The 14,703-nt window shown below is 47.1% G+C and overlaps 1 protein-coding gene across 6 annotated transcripts; it reads left to right on the top strand.

Moving 5' to 3' along the window:
- Positions 1-2,595: 2,595 nt before the first annotated feature.
- Positions 2,596-13,579, top strand: MOSPD1 (motile sperm domain containing 1). Of its 6 annotated transcripts, XR_014493630.1 has the most exons (8): positions 2,596-2,728; positions 5,613-5,870; positions 6,043-6,118; positions 6,397-6,620; positions 7,230-7,391; positions 7,987-8,153; positions 11,614-11,784; positions 13,210-13,579. XR_014493630.1 is itself a non-coding variant. In XM_083372214.1 (7 exons), exons 3-7 carry the CDS (start codon positions 5,717-5,719, stop codon positions 8,016-8,018), a joined length of 648 nt encoding a protein of 215 aa, XP_083228340.1. In that variant the 5' UTR covers positions 2,596-2,728; positions 3,383-3,503; positions 5,613-5,716; the 3' UTR covers positions 8,019-9,043. The 6 variants fall into 6 exon arrangements, 4 of the variants coding, with proteins under 4 accessions (XP_083228340.1, XP_083228339.1, XP_083228337.1 ...); XR_014493631.1 differs by lacking the exon at positions 13,210-13,579 and having other exon boundaries at positions 11,614-12,914; XM_083372214.1 differs by lacking the exons at positions 11,614-11,784; positions 13,210-13,579 and adding an exon at positions 3,383-3,503 and having other exon boundaries at positions 7,987-9,043.
- The last annotated feature ends 1,124 nt before the right edge of the window (positions 13,580-14,703 follow it).

The raw sequence follows: 14,703 nt of genomic DNA, 5'->3' as shown, positions 1-14,703 counted from the left end.
CTGAGCGGCTCCCAACTTCGCTCGCTCGCTCGCTTTCCGCGGCGGCGGCGGCGGCGGCCGGGCCCGCCCCTGGGGGGCGGGGCGATGGGTCCACGTGACCGCCCCGAGCGCCTCATTGGCTGCCGATTATGCCCAGATTTGCATAGCGGGACGGGGGCGCGGACCTCGCTGCGGCAGGGCGGGGTGCCCGAGCGGCGCTTCGGGGGGGGGGGGAGATGATTGGCAGCCTCGGAGGCGGGCCCAGGGACAACGCGCTGGCTGCTGCAAAGGGGTCCGGGAGCGGGAGGGAGGCGGACGCGGGTCGGGTCTGGTTGTGGGAATCCTTTCTTCGGAGGGTCTTCCGCGGCAGCATTCTGCAGCTGGGGCCCCTTTTTGCTCCCGCGGGTCTCTAGGGCTTCTCCTCCCGAGTTTGAGGATCCAAAGCTGCAGCCCTCCCCGCAGTTGCGTCCCTTCTGCTCCCCGAGAGGCGATCTCCTCGGGGATCGGGCCCTTGATAGGATCGGGCTGCCAGCGAGGCCCGTCACGGGCCGCATCTGCTGGGGTGTGGAGGCCGAGGAGCCCGACACCGACCCGATTGCCCAGCCGCTCCCGCAGATCGGCTCTTGCCAGGGAACGAGGCTAAGACGTGGCTATTCCCAAGTCGATCGCTCCTTAAAGCCCAAAGCTTCCACCTTAAGGTGGTTATTTGGAGGCGCTGCCGTTCTTACCTCCTTTGTGGGAATAGCTCATTTCCTGTTTTCCCTAGCCTCTTGCATTTGATTGTTATGCCAGGTCAAACTGGAATCGGCTACGTAAAATAAAGATCCTCGCATTTCTACTAGCAGGTCCTTCCAAATACGGATCCCCCCACCCCAGACCCTTCACTCAAACATAAATTGCTTTGTAAACATACATGCCAACTGTACTGAAGCAAAGGAAAGAAAAGTATTTAGTTTGGGCACCATGTATTCAGTATCCTGGTTTTCGTTCTGTACACATGGATCTTTGCCATTGGTGAAAGGCCAAACTGTTTGGGGCGGTGTTAAATAGGAATAAATATATCTTTCCCTGAGCTGGAATGGGGGTAAAACGGAGTGATAATAATAACATGGGGCTCTGCCAGTGTAGCAGAGCAACAAAGGGGAAGCTGAGCATTACTCACTTTTCTTCTGATCATTAAGTAGATTAAAAAAATGTAAACCTTATCTGGTATTAAAGCAGCTTCCTTTAGATCTCAGAAAACTTAATGGAACTTCTCTATCCAGCAAGAATAAGGTGAGAAAAACAAGGCACCAAGCAAATAAAATAATGAGCTAAAATTTGGTTAGGGGTATGGATGCTAAATTAAAGTCTGGTTTCTCTTCTATAACACCCACTAGACAGGAAGTAGATAAATGAAAGGCAGCAACTGTGGAGGCCAATCTTACAGTCTTCCTAATCCTTGCCCCCCCCAAAAGAGAGCATCATAATTAGCACTAAAACCAAGTTTAACTTGTCTGAGAATACGCAGACCTAGTATCAGGTTGTCAAATGTGACCTCAAAAAATTATGCAACCTGCTCTACCATTTTGCAGAAAAATAATTGAGAAAAGATTATTGAGAAAAAGGTTTTGTTGTCACAGTCACAGAGATGATGAATAAACATTCTCCCAATTTTCTTTGTGTTCTCATTTTTTGAATTGCTTCCTTAGTGCAACAGTGTCCTCCCTTGGTAGAATCATTTCAGCACTCTAAGGGGAGTGATGATGGTTTAATTACTGTTCAAAGAGCTGCCTTTATAATGAGATCTGTGCAGCTTTCTCCATAATGGACGTTTTAGCGTTCCAGCTTCTCCTGGCTGTTGCAGAGATGGGTTAAAACTGGGAAGCTGGGATCCACATCATGTGCAAAGGGACACCTATTCCAAACCTTGCATGGGAAACGTTTTTGCACCGCTGTCTTGTTGGTGGCTGGGAATTCTGTGGGTTGGACACCCCTGTACTAAGCCAACATGCAGTTGGTATGGGGTCCCCTTGGTTAGTGCTGTGAATTGCGGTTGAGCTTGGCAGTTACACCCCAGAGTGAAGCCCACGGTAGCTTATTCAAGAAATCCCTAGTTAAACCAACCAGGACAGTGCACGAAAGGATCTCCTGGGGCTTCGTTTGGCCTGCAAATTTGCAGCCTTGCAAAGGATCCCTCATTCCTCTGATTGCAAGGCTTTTATGGACATTAATGCACGTGTTTGCTTTTCAATAACCGGAGAAGACCCCCCCCCTTCCCCGCCCCATTGTTTGCCTCGGGCAGGTGCAGAGCCGGACCCAAATGAAGCCACCTCCTCTCCCAAGAACAGCCGTTACAAATGACGGCCGGCCAGCCTGTGGGGCGAAGGGCGCATGCGCGGCTGGGCGACCGCGCTCCGGAGCCACCGCAGGGAACGGCCTCTGCGCGCGCACGCTCTAGGGATCGGGGGGGGGAGGGAGAGGGAGGGGAAAAAAAGTGGAGGCGGTGACGCCAAAGCGTAGGCGACGCGCACGCGCATTGGCTCCGGGTCGTCCCTCTTTTCCTCTCCCACGCTTCTCCCTCAGTCTTCCACTTTCCCGGCACCGCTCGGTGGCCCGTATGACGTCAAAGGGGCGGGGAAATCGAGACGGGCGAGCCGGCCTGCTGAGGAGAAGGCCCGGAGCAGGCGAGGCCCGGCGCGACGGCGGCGCTTCCCTCGGCGGTTGCCCCCCCGCAGACGAGTCCGGGACGGCGAGCATGGCCGAGGGGGTGAGCGAGGGCAGCCGGCTCCAAGGGAAAGGAAGGGCCAGGAAGGAAGAGGGGAGGGGCTATTGCGGAGGGTCGTGTGAGCGCATAGACGCGTGTCAGCAAGGGGGATCCGTAGTCGGGGTCGTCCTGCTTGGCCCTTCCGCCTGTGCTCAGCCCGACCACGGCTGGCTTCTTGCCTCCCTCGGGGTCAGCCTTTGGGAAGGAGGGAACCCCCCCAGCCCCAGAAGGGGAGGGAGGGAGGCAGAAGTGGGGCTGATGGAGGGGCGTCCTCAGCCGGTGTGGGAGGAAGATGACGCCCCCCCCGCCATGGCTCTTGCTCGGAGGAGGAGGCGGCTTTGGGGGAATGGGACAGTCATTTAAGATTTTGGGGCTCAAAGTTGCTGAAATGGGTCTACCCTTGGGGGGGGGTTCCTCACGGTTGCCTAAGCTGTGGAGGTCCTTAGCAGGAGCTGAAGGTGTTGCAGCCCTATTTAAGAATGGGGGGGAGGGGAGGGGGGGTTCCTGAATCTTCAGTGGAAGCAGATCCTGGGATTTGCTCCTGAGGGGAGCCTTGGGGGGGGTGGCGTGCCTGGACAGACCTGGAAGCCCCCGCCCCCCTTTCCTGGCCATGGCTGAGCTATCTGGGCTCTGTGTCCCCCCCACCCCCCATCTCAGGTTTGTCTGAAATAGGACGAGGCTGGATTTGGGAGATGAGGAGAAAAGCATCCAGGTTGATCTGCAACCTCAGTGATTTCCAGGAAGCCGGTTTCCAAGAAGAGTCCAATGATTCACAAAGGTGGAATTGGAACTAGCCCTGGTCACTTCCTGCCTTTGGTCTTCTCCAGAAAAACATCTCTCAACTCTCTGTAAAGATTAAAGATTGATTGAAGTCAGTGGTGTGACCCCCGTCCTATTGCTGGACTTTAGTTGATCAGAAAAGAATGAAAACTAATTTCGTATTTCTCTCTGTGTGTGTGTAGTTTCTCTTTCTCTGTATATACAGGTAGTCCTCAACTTACAACCACAATTGACCCCAACATTTCTGTTGTTAATTGCAACATTTGTTAAGTGAATTTTCCCTCATTTTATGAGCTTTCTTGCCTCAGTTGTTAAGTGAATCACCGCAGTTGATAAGTTAGTAACCTAGTTGTTAAGTGAATCTGGCTTCCCCCATCGACTCTGCTTGTCAGAAGGCTGCAAAAGGGGATCGCATGATCCCGGGACATGGCAACTGTCATAAATATGAACCAGTTGCCAAACATCTGAATTTTGATCACATGATCATGGGGAGGTTGGAAAGGTGAAAAACGGGCATAAGTCACTTTTTGTCAGTGCGGTTGTAATTCTGAACAGTCACTAATGAACTGTTGTAAGTTGAAACTACCTGTATATGTACTCTATTCTTTACCTTAAAAGTTAAAATGAGACTTTGGAATTATGTCCTTTCTGTACTCTAAATAAGCTTCTTGGGATGGAAAATAAGATACTACTACTGAGGGAACTTAAACAATAATAAAGTTTTGAGGTTAAGACTACACATAAAGTCATTTATCCTGTGTATTATAACAACATGGAAGAAACACAGAGGGAGGTTACTTAAGTAAACAAGCCAGAATAGAGCCAGCTAGAGGTACACTACTCTGAGTTCTTACAGGAAGAAGATGTAGAATAAAATAATAATATAGAAATTATCCAAAAACATATAAGCTAGACCTACAGTGGGATGGCAACATGCGAGCTGCATCTGATAAATTTAAATTATTTATAGATTATCTACTTTCACAGAATGCTTAAGGGGCAAGTCTGTAATTCTGTCCATCTGGATGTTTTTAGAGATTTGCTTCTAGATAAATGAGGTTTTGATTTTTTAAGTCATGCTAGGGAGAGGAGAGTGTTGATGCTTTTCTTTAGTGGGATTCAAGCTCTCATGTTCTGCTTCCTTGCCGTATAGCTCCAGTGTGACTCTGGCTGCCCACAAGCGTCTTCTTCCCTCCTGTCTTGGCCAATTCCCCCAAGTTTTTGAGAGAGGTGATATTCCTTGCAGGCATGCCATCAAAAGAATATCCCCCTCTGTGTGGCATTACTACTCAAAAGGCAGCTGGGGGGGGAGCGTAAGAGGGCTGGACTGTGGCCTACAGTTACAGGCTCAGCAAGAGGACCGGTTTGTGTGTTGGGGAAATGTGCTCCCTTTCAGTTTCCTGGTGGCTTCCAAGTGTTGGCAGTTTGTAGAAGTCCCTGAGTGACAGGTTCTGGCAAAGTATTCAGAGATATTGAATCATGTTTGTTTTATTTGTGTATTTATTTATATACAATATATTGGGGGGATGTCTTCTTTCTGTAGGCTGAGCTGTTGTTTGGTGCTAATAAACGTGATTTAAGTCTGCTTCTGGCTTAATGTAGTTTCGGGATTAAAGTCTGACTTCCTTAAAATAGGTTGGATGAGAAAAACATAAATTGCCAACATCCGGGGTGATGCCATTTCAGTAGATTGTTTCACTTTAATTATTAGCTTTTCCTGGAATTCTTTATTTATGCAGTACCAGATAGGGTTGTTTTTTCCCCAACGATCTTGTTGTGTTCTTGTTGGCTGGCAGGCTTCCAGAGCAGACTCATTGGTGTTTCTTTTGTGCTTGAACGAAGCTGTGCCTCTAAATTACCAGTGGCACCCAAAGAATTGAGTCCTAATAATTAGATCTGCCGTTCCAAATAATTGTAGGCTTTACTTTTTCCATCCCCAAACAAGAAAAAGTGGTCCCAACTCCTATGCAGGTGTTCAGTAACAGAGCTAGACGTGCGGCATCCAAACTTTCAACATGCTGAGGATTTTGTTTCTGCATTTCAATCTACAGACGAGATATACGGAACAGCAGCAGTTATATTTGCTGCTTCCTCCCTCTGTTTGCAGGCTTATCACAATGCTCTCAGATTCTTAAACTGCTGTGAACAAGAGGTCTTTGGAGACTGAGCTACCCTAAGTGCAGAAGGACCAGGAAAAAGGACTTAGTGCCAATGCAGCAGCAAAAAAGACAACCAGAGTTAGTGGAAGGGAAACTTCCTGTCTTTGTATTTCCTACCGAACTCATATTTTATGCAGATGACCAGGCGACGCACAAGCAGGTGTTGACTCTCTACAATCCCTATGAGTTTGCCTTAAAATTCAAAGGTGGGTATCGAAGCCTGGCTTGTGGGGACCAAATTGTACTGATTTTTTTAATTTATAGAATGTAGGGGAAGGGGAGAAAGTATGAATTGCCAATCTTAAAAAGATCAGTGCATATATTTGAGTCTTTTGATTGCTGTTAGGGCCTGTTGCTAACCGTTTTCTTTCATTGCAGTTCTATGTACAACTCCGAATAAATATGTTGTGGTGGATGCGGCTGGTGCTGTGAAGCCTCAGTGCTGCATTGATATGTATGTAAACATTGTTTCTCAGCTCGCTGCATCGTAGCTAGCAGTCTCCAAGCCCCATCCCTGCACTTCTTTAGACTCAGTGCTTACCGGCGCCTGTCCCAATAAATAAAGTTATGGAGCAATCCCTCGGGGTCCCGAGGATAGAAATTGTCTGTTCACACCCTTGTCCCAAACACTTTCGCTTCTATAAAATCTTGTGAATGGTGGGGGCGGAGAAGATTTCTCTCTGTGTGTGGAGAATCGGCCTGAAACAGCCACCGGGTTTGCTCCCGTTGCAGAGTGATTCGTCACCGAGACGTCCGACCTTGCCATTATGGAGTGATCGATAAGTTTCGGCTCCAGGTGTCTGAGCAAAGCCAGAGGAAAGCCCTGGGAAGGAAGGAGGTGATTGCTACTCTGCTCCCCACCGCGAAAGAGCAGCAGCAAAAGGAAGAGGAGGAAAAGCGTCTGAAGGAGCATCTGGCCGAAAGTGTATTTCTGGAGCAGACTCTGTGTCAGCCGGGTAATCGAGCCCATTGCATCGTTGCCTCGGCCAAAGGGAGGCTTCCTCTCTCGCGTGGCTTCTGTTGCCCTATTGAGCAGTGGGAATGTGCGGGCTAAGATGCCACGAGTGGTTATCCAGCCCACTTGGAGGACTCTTGGGGACATGTCACTTCCATGATGAAGTGGCCTTTGTGGAAGTAGGCCATCTCTCTCTCTCTCTCTTTTTCTTTCTTTCTCAGAAGCTCACAATCAGAAAAGAAAGGCAATGGCTTTACCACCACCGCCATCCTTTTTTTCCCCCCCACTAGTTGGGCACGATGCTGAATTAGATGATAACTTGTAGAGTTTTAACAGAGGTGTCCAACCTTAGCCACTTTGTGGACTTCAGTTCTCAGAATTTTCTGGCTGGGGAATTCTGGAAGTCCATAAGTCATAAAGTGGCCGTGATTGGACAGCCCTGGTCTAACAGGACTACAATAGTAGGTGTAGAATACAATATATAATTTTCTTGCAGTTGTAGTAGAATTTATGGGCACAAAGAACAATAGAGATTAAAAGGAAAAAAATGAAGCGATTCCATAATCCTGATTTTTTTCCCCCCTGCCTTTTCTTTTTTTCTGTTCCCCAGAAAATAGAATTGCCTCATCGGGGCCTAGTTTACTCACCGTCTTTGTGGGAATCCTGTGCATTGCTGCTCTTATGCTTCCCACATTGGGAGAATTGGATTCCCTGGTGCCTCTCTACCTCCACTTGAGCGTGAATCAGAAGTTAGTAGCTGCTTATGTATTAGGTAGGCACCTTCTGCTTCTGCATGCGTTGCGGGATGTGTGCAACATTCCTGGCTTGTCTGAGATATGCCATGCAAAAAAGCCCAAGTTACAAACTTCCCCAAATAGAGAGTCCTCGACTTACAACCACAATTGAACCTGGAGTTTTGGTTGTTAAGTGGGTCACCATGTGACTGACTTGATTTTATTACTGTTGTTACGCCAGTGGTTAAATGCATCGCTGGTCATTGAGCAAATCCAGCATATCCAACGAGCGTTTTTTGTGAAACGTCACAAATCGCGATCATGTGACCACTGGAGGCTACAGCCAATCTTAAGTGTGATCCGGTTGTGAAGTTCTCAAATGCAATCACGTAATTGGGGAGGGCAGCAGTCATAGGTTCAAGGACGGGTCGTAACTTTGAGTCCATCATTACTTTGAATGGTCATTAAGTAACCAGTTAAGTGAGAACTATTGTCAGTGTTGAGATATGAGTGAAATTTGGCGTGTGCCAAATTTCCATGAATATAAATATTGCTTATTATATTAATTATATTCCACATGCACAATGTAAATTTAAGCTACAACCAACCAGTAACATTTCCTTCTTTTCTCAGGTCTCATCACCATGGTTATCCTAAGAACATGAGTGATATTTTACTGGGATGCGGAAAGTCTTTCTTTTTTAAAAAAGGTGTTATAAATTCACATCATGAATGTGAATTGCCTTTGACTCCCATTGAGCTCATTAAGATGCTATGGAAAACCTATTCAGTGATTTACAGTATGTTTTTTTTAAACCAATGTTTTAACTATGTTTAACTGAAATGATTCAAGCATTTGGCCAAGCTTCTGTTACGGAACAGCTCTCAAATGCTCAATGATTATGCCTGTGAAACGAATCTGGAGCAACTTTTATATCTGCGTCTACCGTGCAGAATTCTCTTGCTTTTAAAAAAAGTCACGTGCCCATCTGTGTTTGATCATCATGAACCCCAGGAGAGGCTTCTGCAATGTTCATTCATCTTCTCCCCCATCTCTGTTACCATTAGCACTAAGTGACTTTGTGTAGCGCTGTCGGTTCTCAAGATGGCAGAACGCTATTCGGAGCGGATTACCTGAAAGTGAACATTTTGTAAAAGGCGGCGTCAGAGGCATCGTGTTTACATAGTGATCCAGTTCATTGGTATACCCTTCACCAGTGCAAGAACGGGGGCTGTGCTCGCCATTTCTGGCCAGTTTCATGGCCTCCGTTCCTCGCCATTGAGGCTTGTCCAGCTAATTTTTGGCCAAGATGCCCTTCATACTTAATCCAGGCCACCTCGGGGGTGAGAGGCAGACTAACATTCCCTTAACTGGTGCCGCCAACCTGATTATGCGTCAAAACTTAAGACGGTGCTTCTCTCCACCTTGTGTGCAAGATGTGCTTGGTCTCTTTGCAAAAACAAAGTATAAACTGACTTTGAGAACGAATGCTTTTTCTTGCATCGTTTGTCCCTGGGAATGAGCGATTGTCCACTTGGCCCCTTGTCTAATCAAACACTAGTTTTCAACCCTTGGGCCTGGCAGTTCTGTTCTTAGCGCCCTCCTTCCTCATCCACTCTCGTTTCTTAAAGGTCTGATGCACTTTGATTATGTAAGGAATGTTTTGGAGGATTAAACCTTTGCACCCTCCCTCCGTGTTGTGGGTGGCTTCTTTGTGGGCTTGGGAAGAAAGGGTCCTCGGCAAAGGAGAGGGAAAATTATTCTAGCAGATTAGAAGGCACCACAAAAATGGCGGTAATTAGTACGTGTAGACAAATACCAATAGTACTCAACTTACGGCCTCAACTGAGCCCAAAATTTTTTCTTAAACGAAACATTTAAGTGAATTTTGCTCCATTTTATGAACTTTTATGACTACACGTTAAGCAAATCACTGCAGTTGTTAAATTAGTGACATGGTTCCGGTTTTCCCGTTGACTTTGCTTGTCAGGGTCACGTGACCCTGGGACAATGCAACCGTCATAAATATGAGTCAGTTGCCATGCACCTGAATTTTAATCACGTGACCATGGAAGTGTTGCCACGGTCATGTGAAAAACAGTCATAACTCGCTTTTTTCAATGTCGTTAATTTAAAGTCGAGGACTACATGTATTCAAATAGGCTGCCATCTTACCAGTTACATAGCTGGGGAATTCTGGGAGTTGAAGTCCATGTATCTTAAAAATGCCAAGGTTGAGAAACAGTGAATTATAGGTACTGTCTTACTTCACCCACGGTGCTCAGTCATAACGTATTAGTATCTGAACGAAGGAGTTGAATCTTATTCTACAAGTAGGGTTGATCGTGTCAAGAATGCAGCAAATGAAGGCACATTCGCAAGGTCAATTATTTGCACACAATTGTGATTCGTACAGTGCTTAACCCAGTTTAAGTGCTGATGGAGAATCAAGCCTGCCCATCTGACCTAGAACTGGGTCTGCCATTTGCAATAGTCACAATTGTTTTTGACCACTCATGTACGCACCGGGTGGTTTAGCAACGGCAGTGAAATCCTATCCCATGTGCACACTAGATTGGAACGCCCGCGTGAAATTCCTTCACACGAGTTGCTCATGAGATCATGTTTACTTAGTGATGAAATCGGGTAGCCCGGCTATTTTGTCCTGTGGCTTTGTTTACAACTCCAAGGGAGGAGGTGGGGGGGAGGACATTTCCTCAGGGGAGGGTTCTTTTGCAACCAATTTGAAAAAAATCAGCTGGAGAATTTTCTCGTTTCTGACTTCAGAAGTTTCTTGTGAACAGTTCCTGGAGATTGAAGCACAAGCTACACTAACCTGTACTGGATGCAAATCAGTGGCATCTTGCTATGCCTTTTCCAATATGCTCACTCAAGAAAGCAAGGTTAGGACTCCTTTTGTTCTTGGATGAGAGAGTATCCCATTTGATTCCTTTCTTACACGTTGCCTAAATGAGTCCTCTGCCAGAATAATAGAGTTGGGAGGAACCTTGGAGGTCTTCTAGTCCAACTCTCAAGCAGGAGACCTCTACCATTCTGGACAAAGGGCTGCCCAGTCTCTTCTTAAAAGCCTCCAGTGTTGAATCACCCACAACTTCCCGAGGTGAGCCAGTCCTCTGATTAATTGTTCTTATTGTCAGGAAATTTCTCCTTAGTTCTTGGTTGCTTCTCTCCTTGATTAGTTCCCATCCATTTCTTCTTGTTCTGACTTCAGGTGCTTTGGAGAACAGGTTGATAGCCCCCCTTCTTTGTGGCAGCCCTTCATGTCCCCCTTAATCCTTTTCATTTAGAGTAGTTCCTGTTCCAGCAACCATTCTTCACGTTTTAGCCTCCAATCCCCTAATCATCTTCGTTGCTCTTCTCTGCACTTTTTCTGCACACCCAATCTCTCACTGTTCTTTTCCCAAATAACACTTGATACAATTAACCAGTTCCTACCTGATTGATTTTTTTCTATTACTTGCCTAGAGGGGGGCATTTGATTCTAGGATATTCCTGCAAACAGCAGTGGTATATCCCACATTTCACTCAGCTATGTCTACCTTTCCATTTTAGACAATTTGGGGGTGGGGTGGGGCTGAATTCCCAAAGAGGCGTAATTGCAGTACTATTTCCATAAACAGTATTTTACGAATTTGAAGAGGTTAAAGTCATGATCAGAGCAGCACATTAATCTTGAGAAGCGAGGCTGCTCCAAAATCTTCAATGACATTTTGTAAGTTCCATTCCAGAAGAAAAAAATGCTGGAATTCTTTAAAGTAAAATGATCTTGAAACTTCACACTGAAAAGAAATTCGACTCAAAATTGGATGTCTGGAACAACATTGTCTAGAGCTGAGCAGCCTATAAATATGATATGATTCTGTAGAATCAGGAGATGCATATAAAACACAAGAGCCGTAGGATAAAAAGAGGATACAGAGGCTGGTATGTTGAATATTAGACACTTTGTTTTTGCTCGCCCCATTAAATCTACTATAGAGGGATGTGCCAGAAAAAACAGCCAGCCCAATTAAATGCAAAAAACCCCAAAAACAAATGATAATCTTTATTGTCATTTTTTACTGTGGGCACAATGGCACACATCAAAAATGATTTATTTTATTCATTTATTCTAAGAGGCTTATATATACAATACAAAAATTTATTTGTAGAAAAATATATAATTAGCTAATCCAGTTCTTTGTGGAACAGAATCACCTTCATTATCTTCCATATCTTTTTTTATGTCTCCTGTTTAGACAAATTGGTTTTTGCAAGATGCGACATGAGACCTTTGAGTTCTTCCCTCTCAATCTGAGCTGCTTTATCCAGATGGTCCTAGATGAAGGGGTGGTGAAAGAGAAGCTTCTTAATACTATTTACCCAAGTGGGGTAGCACATTAGTAGTCATGGAAAACTCCACAAATAAGGTTTAAAGCTAGCCCAAGTCTAAAGATTTTTGCTCAGCAGAGCCCAGAATGGGAAATTCTGCTTCAAAAACTGAAGATTTAACAATCAGACTCACTGTAGGTTGAATAAATGGAGTTCTACATGAATTCCAAAATTAGAAACAGGCCAAGGAGGCTCTGTTCGCCCAACACATTCAGCCACAACCCTAAATAGTGAACCTGACACCCCGTACATCTTTAATCAAGCTACACAGTGAACAACAAATCAAGAAGATGGCTATTTTAGATCTCCCACAATCTAGTAGGCCCACAATCTGGTAAAAGGGCAGAGTGTTACACACATTTTCTCCAACCCGAGTTTGTGGCTGAAGATGTCATATCAACACAGTCTCAGCCCCACATTTTAAATTAAAAATCTCCATGTAGATGACCAGGCTGAGCCTGAGGGAGGGAGGGTCAAGAGCATCATCAGTCTTGAGTCCCTTCTCACCCACAAGAAATCTGAAGTCCAGCCCACCTTGAATTCCATTGACTCTTATCTACCACCAATTTGCTTGGACTCTTAGTAGGTGCAATAAACCTTTATATTCATTTGAACTGCCTAGACTTCCCTGATTTTCCCACATGACATTCCATTTTTTAATAGCAAACATTGATCAAAAGGAAGCCAACCCACAGGTATGTAGTACTATTACCACAGAGATGTTTGAGCCAATGGCTTCTACAGGTTGGTCAAGAATCAAGATGGTTCTGCAGGTCCACCCTTAACTTTTGCCAAAGAGCAACACAGGGAGCGTTGTGCTGCAGGCTCAGAAGCAGAAGTGCAGAACAAACTCCCCAAAATATCTTCCAGGCGGTCAGGACATGAGCATGCGGACCTATGCAGCTCCCCCTACCCTATCTGGAGGACACAACATGGTGGAAAATGTTGAGAGGGGTCTCATTAAAAGTTATTAAAATCCTTATGATGTGGATATAAATATATCAGACTTCTTTTGAAAACATTTAACTGGGTAGGGAAGAGTTCCAATAATAGAAAAAGGAAGAAATAGTTTCAAATTTGAGTCAATTTCTTTCACTGGGCAAGACACTATGTATCAGAAACTCTATTATAACATTTTAGCAAAATCAAAGGAAAGGAAAAATCCGCCGGGCATGGATTTTTTTCTTAAAGAAAAAAAGACTGCGGAAAAAAATAAATTCAAAATAAAACCAAGGGCTGCCTGGCAAGATTGTGGATAAGATTGGTGGATAAGATGCAAACAAAAAACAGAAAAAGAGCTTTGAGTTTTCGGTGGAGGGGACGACCCACCAACCAGAAGGGCAATCTGTTGCAAGAGAGGCAATCCTGATCACCCCTCCCCCAGGCCGGCTAATGGGACCTGTAGTCCAAAGTATCTCCTCTACTGTACATATAACCATAATTTTATTTTTGTCTATTTTCAGATTTTGTAAAAACAGTGAGCATTTTAAGCGGGGGGGGGGGAGGGAACCTGCTCAACATGAACAACAACAAAAAGCAAGCCCTCTGTTGCAAGAACGGACCATCCCTATCAACACCCCCACCCCGGAGGTGGCTGATGGGACTTGTAATCCAAAGCATTCCTCAGTTGAAGCCCAAAGTCACCCTCTGGAGCTCTCAACCCTAAAAAGCACTGCTGCAAAAATGATGGGGATATTTTAAAAACTGGGCCTTTGCAGCGGGGGGGGGGAGGAGGAGGAGGCAACCTCCAACCCTATTCCGGCCTCCCATGCATAAGGGGAGAGCCGCTGGGTGCCTGACGGATGGGATTTGTAGTCCAAGCGTCCTCTAGGTGGGGCGTACTCAGCGTCGCAGCCGCCTAATCGCCTTCACCTGTGCGGCCGAGTCCCACCTGGCCGTGATGAGCCCTCCCGCGCGCCGCGGGTGTTTCCATGGCAACCGCTCCGCGAGCCGGGGAAACAGGTGAGCGATTGCACCCGTGTTTGCGCGCGAAGGAGCGCGCCCCTTTCCGGCCCGGCGCCCTCGGACCGCCTCGCGGGCTCTTCTGCACGCCCGTGTCGCCCATCGATTTTCTTTATTGTCTAACAAAATAAACTTGAAGAATTTTAATTGCACGTGTGCTTTTCCCCCGTTTTATTCTTGTAAGTTGTCAATAAAACTTTTTTAAAAGGGACAAACCGCAGCTCAGCCACGCTTAAGCACATTGCAGCAGGCCTCGTTCGTTCATCGACGTTGTCAGCCTTCCTCGCGGGTTCTTAGCTACGATTGGATTGAGAAGGCGAAGCCTGCTAGTGAGGCTGTACACGTGTGAACCGAGCCACTGAGGTCACGACTCCGGACCGGGGGCGACTCCAGCCTTTCTGGCCATCGCGCCTTTCAGGTCGGCTACCTGCCCTTCTTTTCTCCAGCTGAACCGCTTCCGCAGACAGGAGGACGGACAACGACGCCATTCGAGTCGCAGCGTCGTTTCAGAGAAAAAAAGACCCAAAACGCTGCGAGGCTGATTCCAACCAGCCGCCTGAAACGGGCCAAAAAGAGGTTTTTTTAAAAAAAAAAAGACCAGGGGAAAAGAAGGTTCCCGGACCGCTGAAAGCGCTCCACCGATTGGCTCGTCGGAGCGGAGTGTCGCAGCGAATCCGCGCCTCCGCTCGCGACTGGGCCAAACGCGGCGGAGGGAAAAGGCGGGGCCAGTGCGACGCCGACAGCGGATTCGTCTCGCTCTTCACACCCCCGCCCCGCAGGGAGGGGCGGGGCGGGGCCGAGGATCCAGCCTGGGACGCGTTGAGCAGCCGTCGCGCAGGCGCAGGAGCGCCGAGGGGCCTACTCTCCTTCGCCTCTCCTTCCCGACCGCTACTGCCACCGCCTTGGCAACCGCCGCCACCGCGCAGGCGCGGGCGGGCGCGCGCGCGCACCTCCCCCCCTCCGCCTGCCTTCCCTCAGAGAGCCGCCGGGCGGGC

This window comes from Vipera ursinii, assembly GCF_947247035.1.
Source record: "Vipera ursinii genome assembly, chromosome: 12".
NCBI classification, from domain to species: Eukaryota; Metazoa; Chordata; class Lepidosauria; order Squamata; family Viperidae; genus Vipera; species Vipera ursinii.
The sequence above is the reverse complement of the archived record's forward strand: the minus strand, read 5'-3'. Positions and strand labels throughout refer to the sequence as shown.

Coding starts and splice junctions, on each gene's coding strand:
- MOSPD1 (XM_083372211.1), top strand. CDS start 5,717: ATGCAGCAGCAAAAAAGACAACCAGAGTTAGTGGAAGGGAAACTTCCT. Junction 5,871..6,042: donor GTTTGCCTTAAAATTCAAAG/GTGGGTATCGAA, acceptor CTTTCATTGCAG/TTCTATGTACAACTCCGAAT. Junction 6,119..6,396: donor CCTCAGTGCTGCATTGATAT/GTATGTAAACAT, acceptor CTCCCGTTGCAG/AGTGATTCGTCACCGAGACG.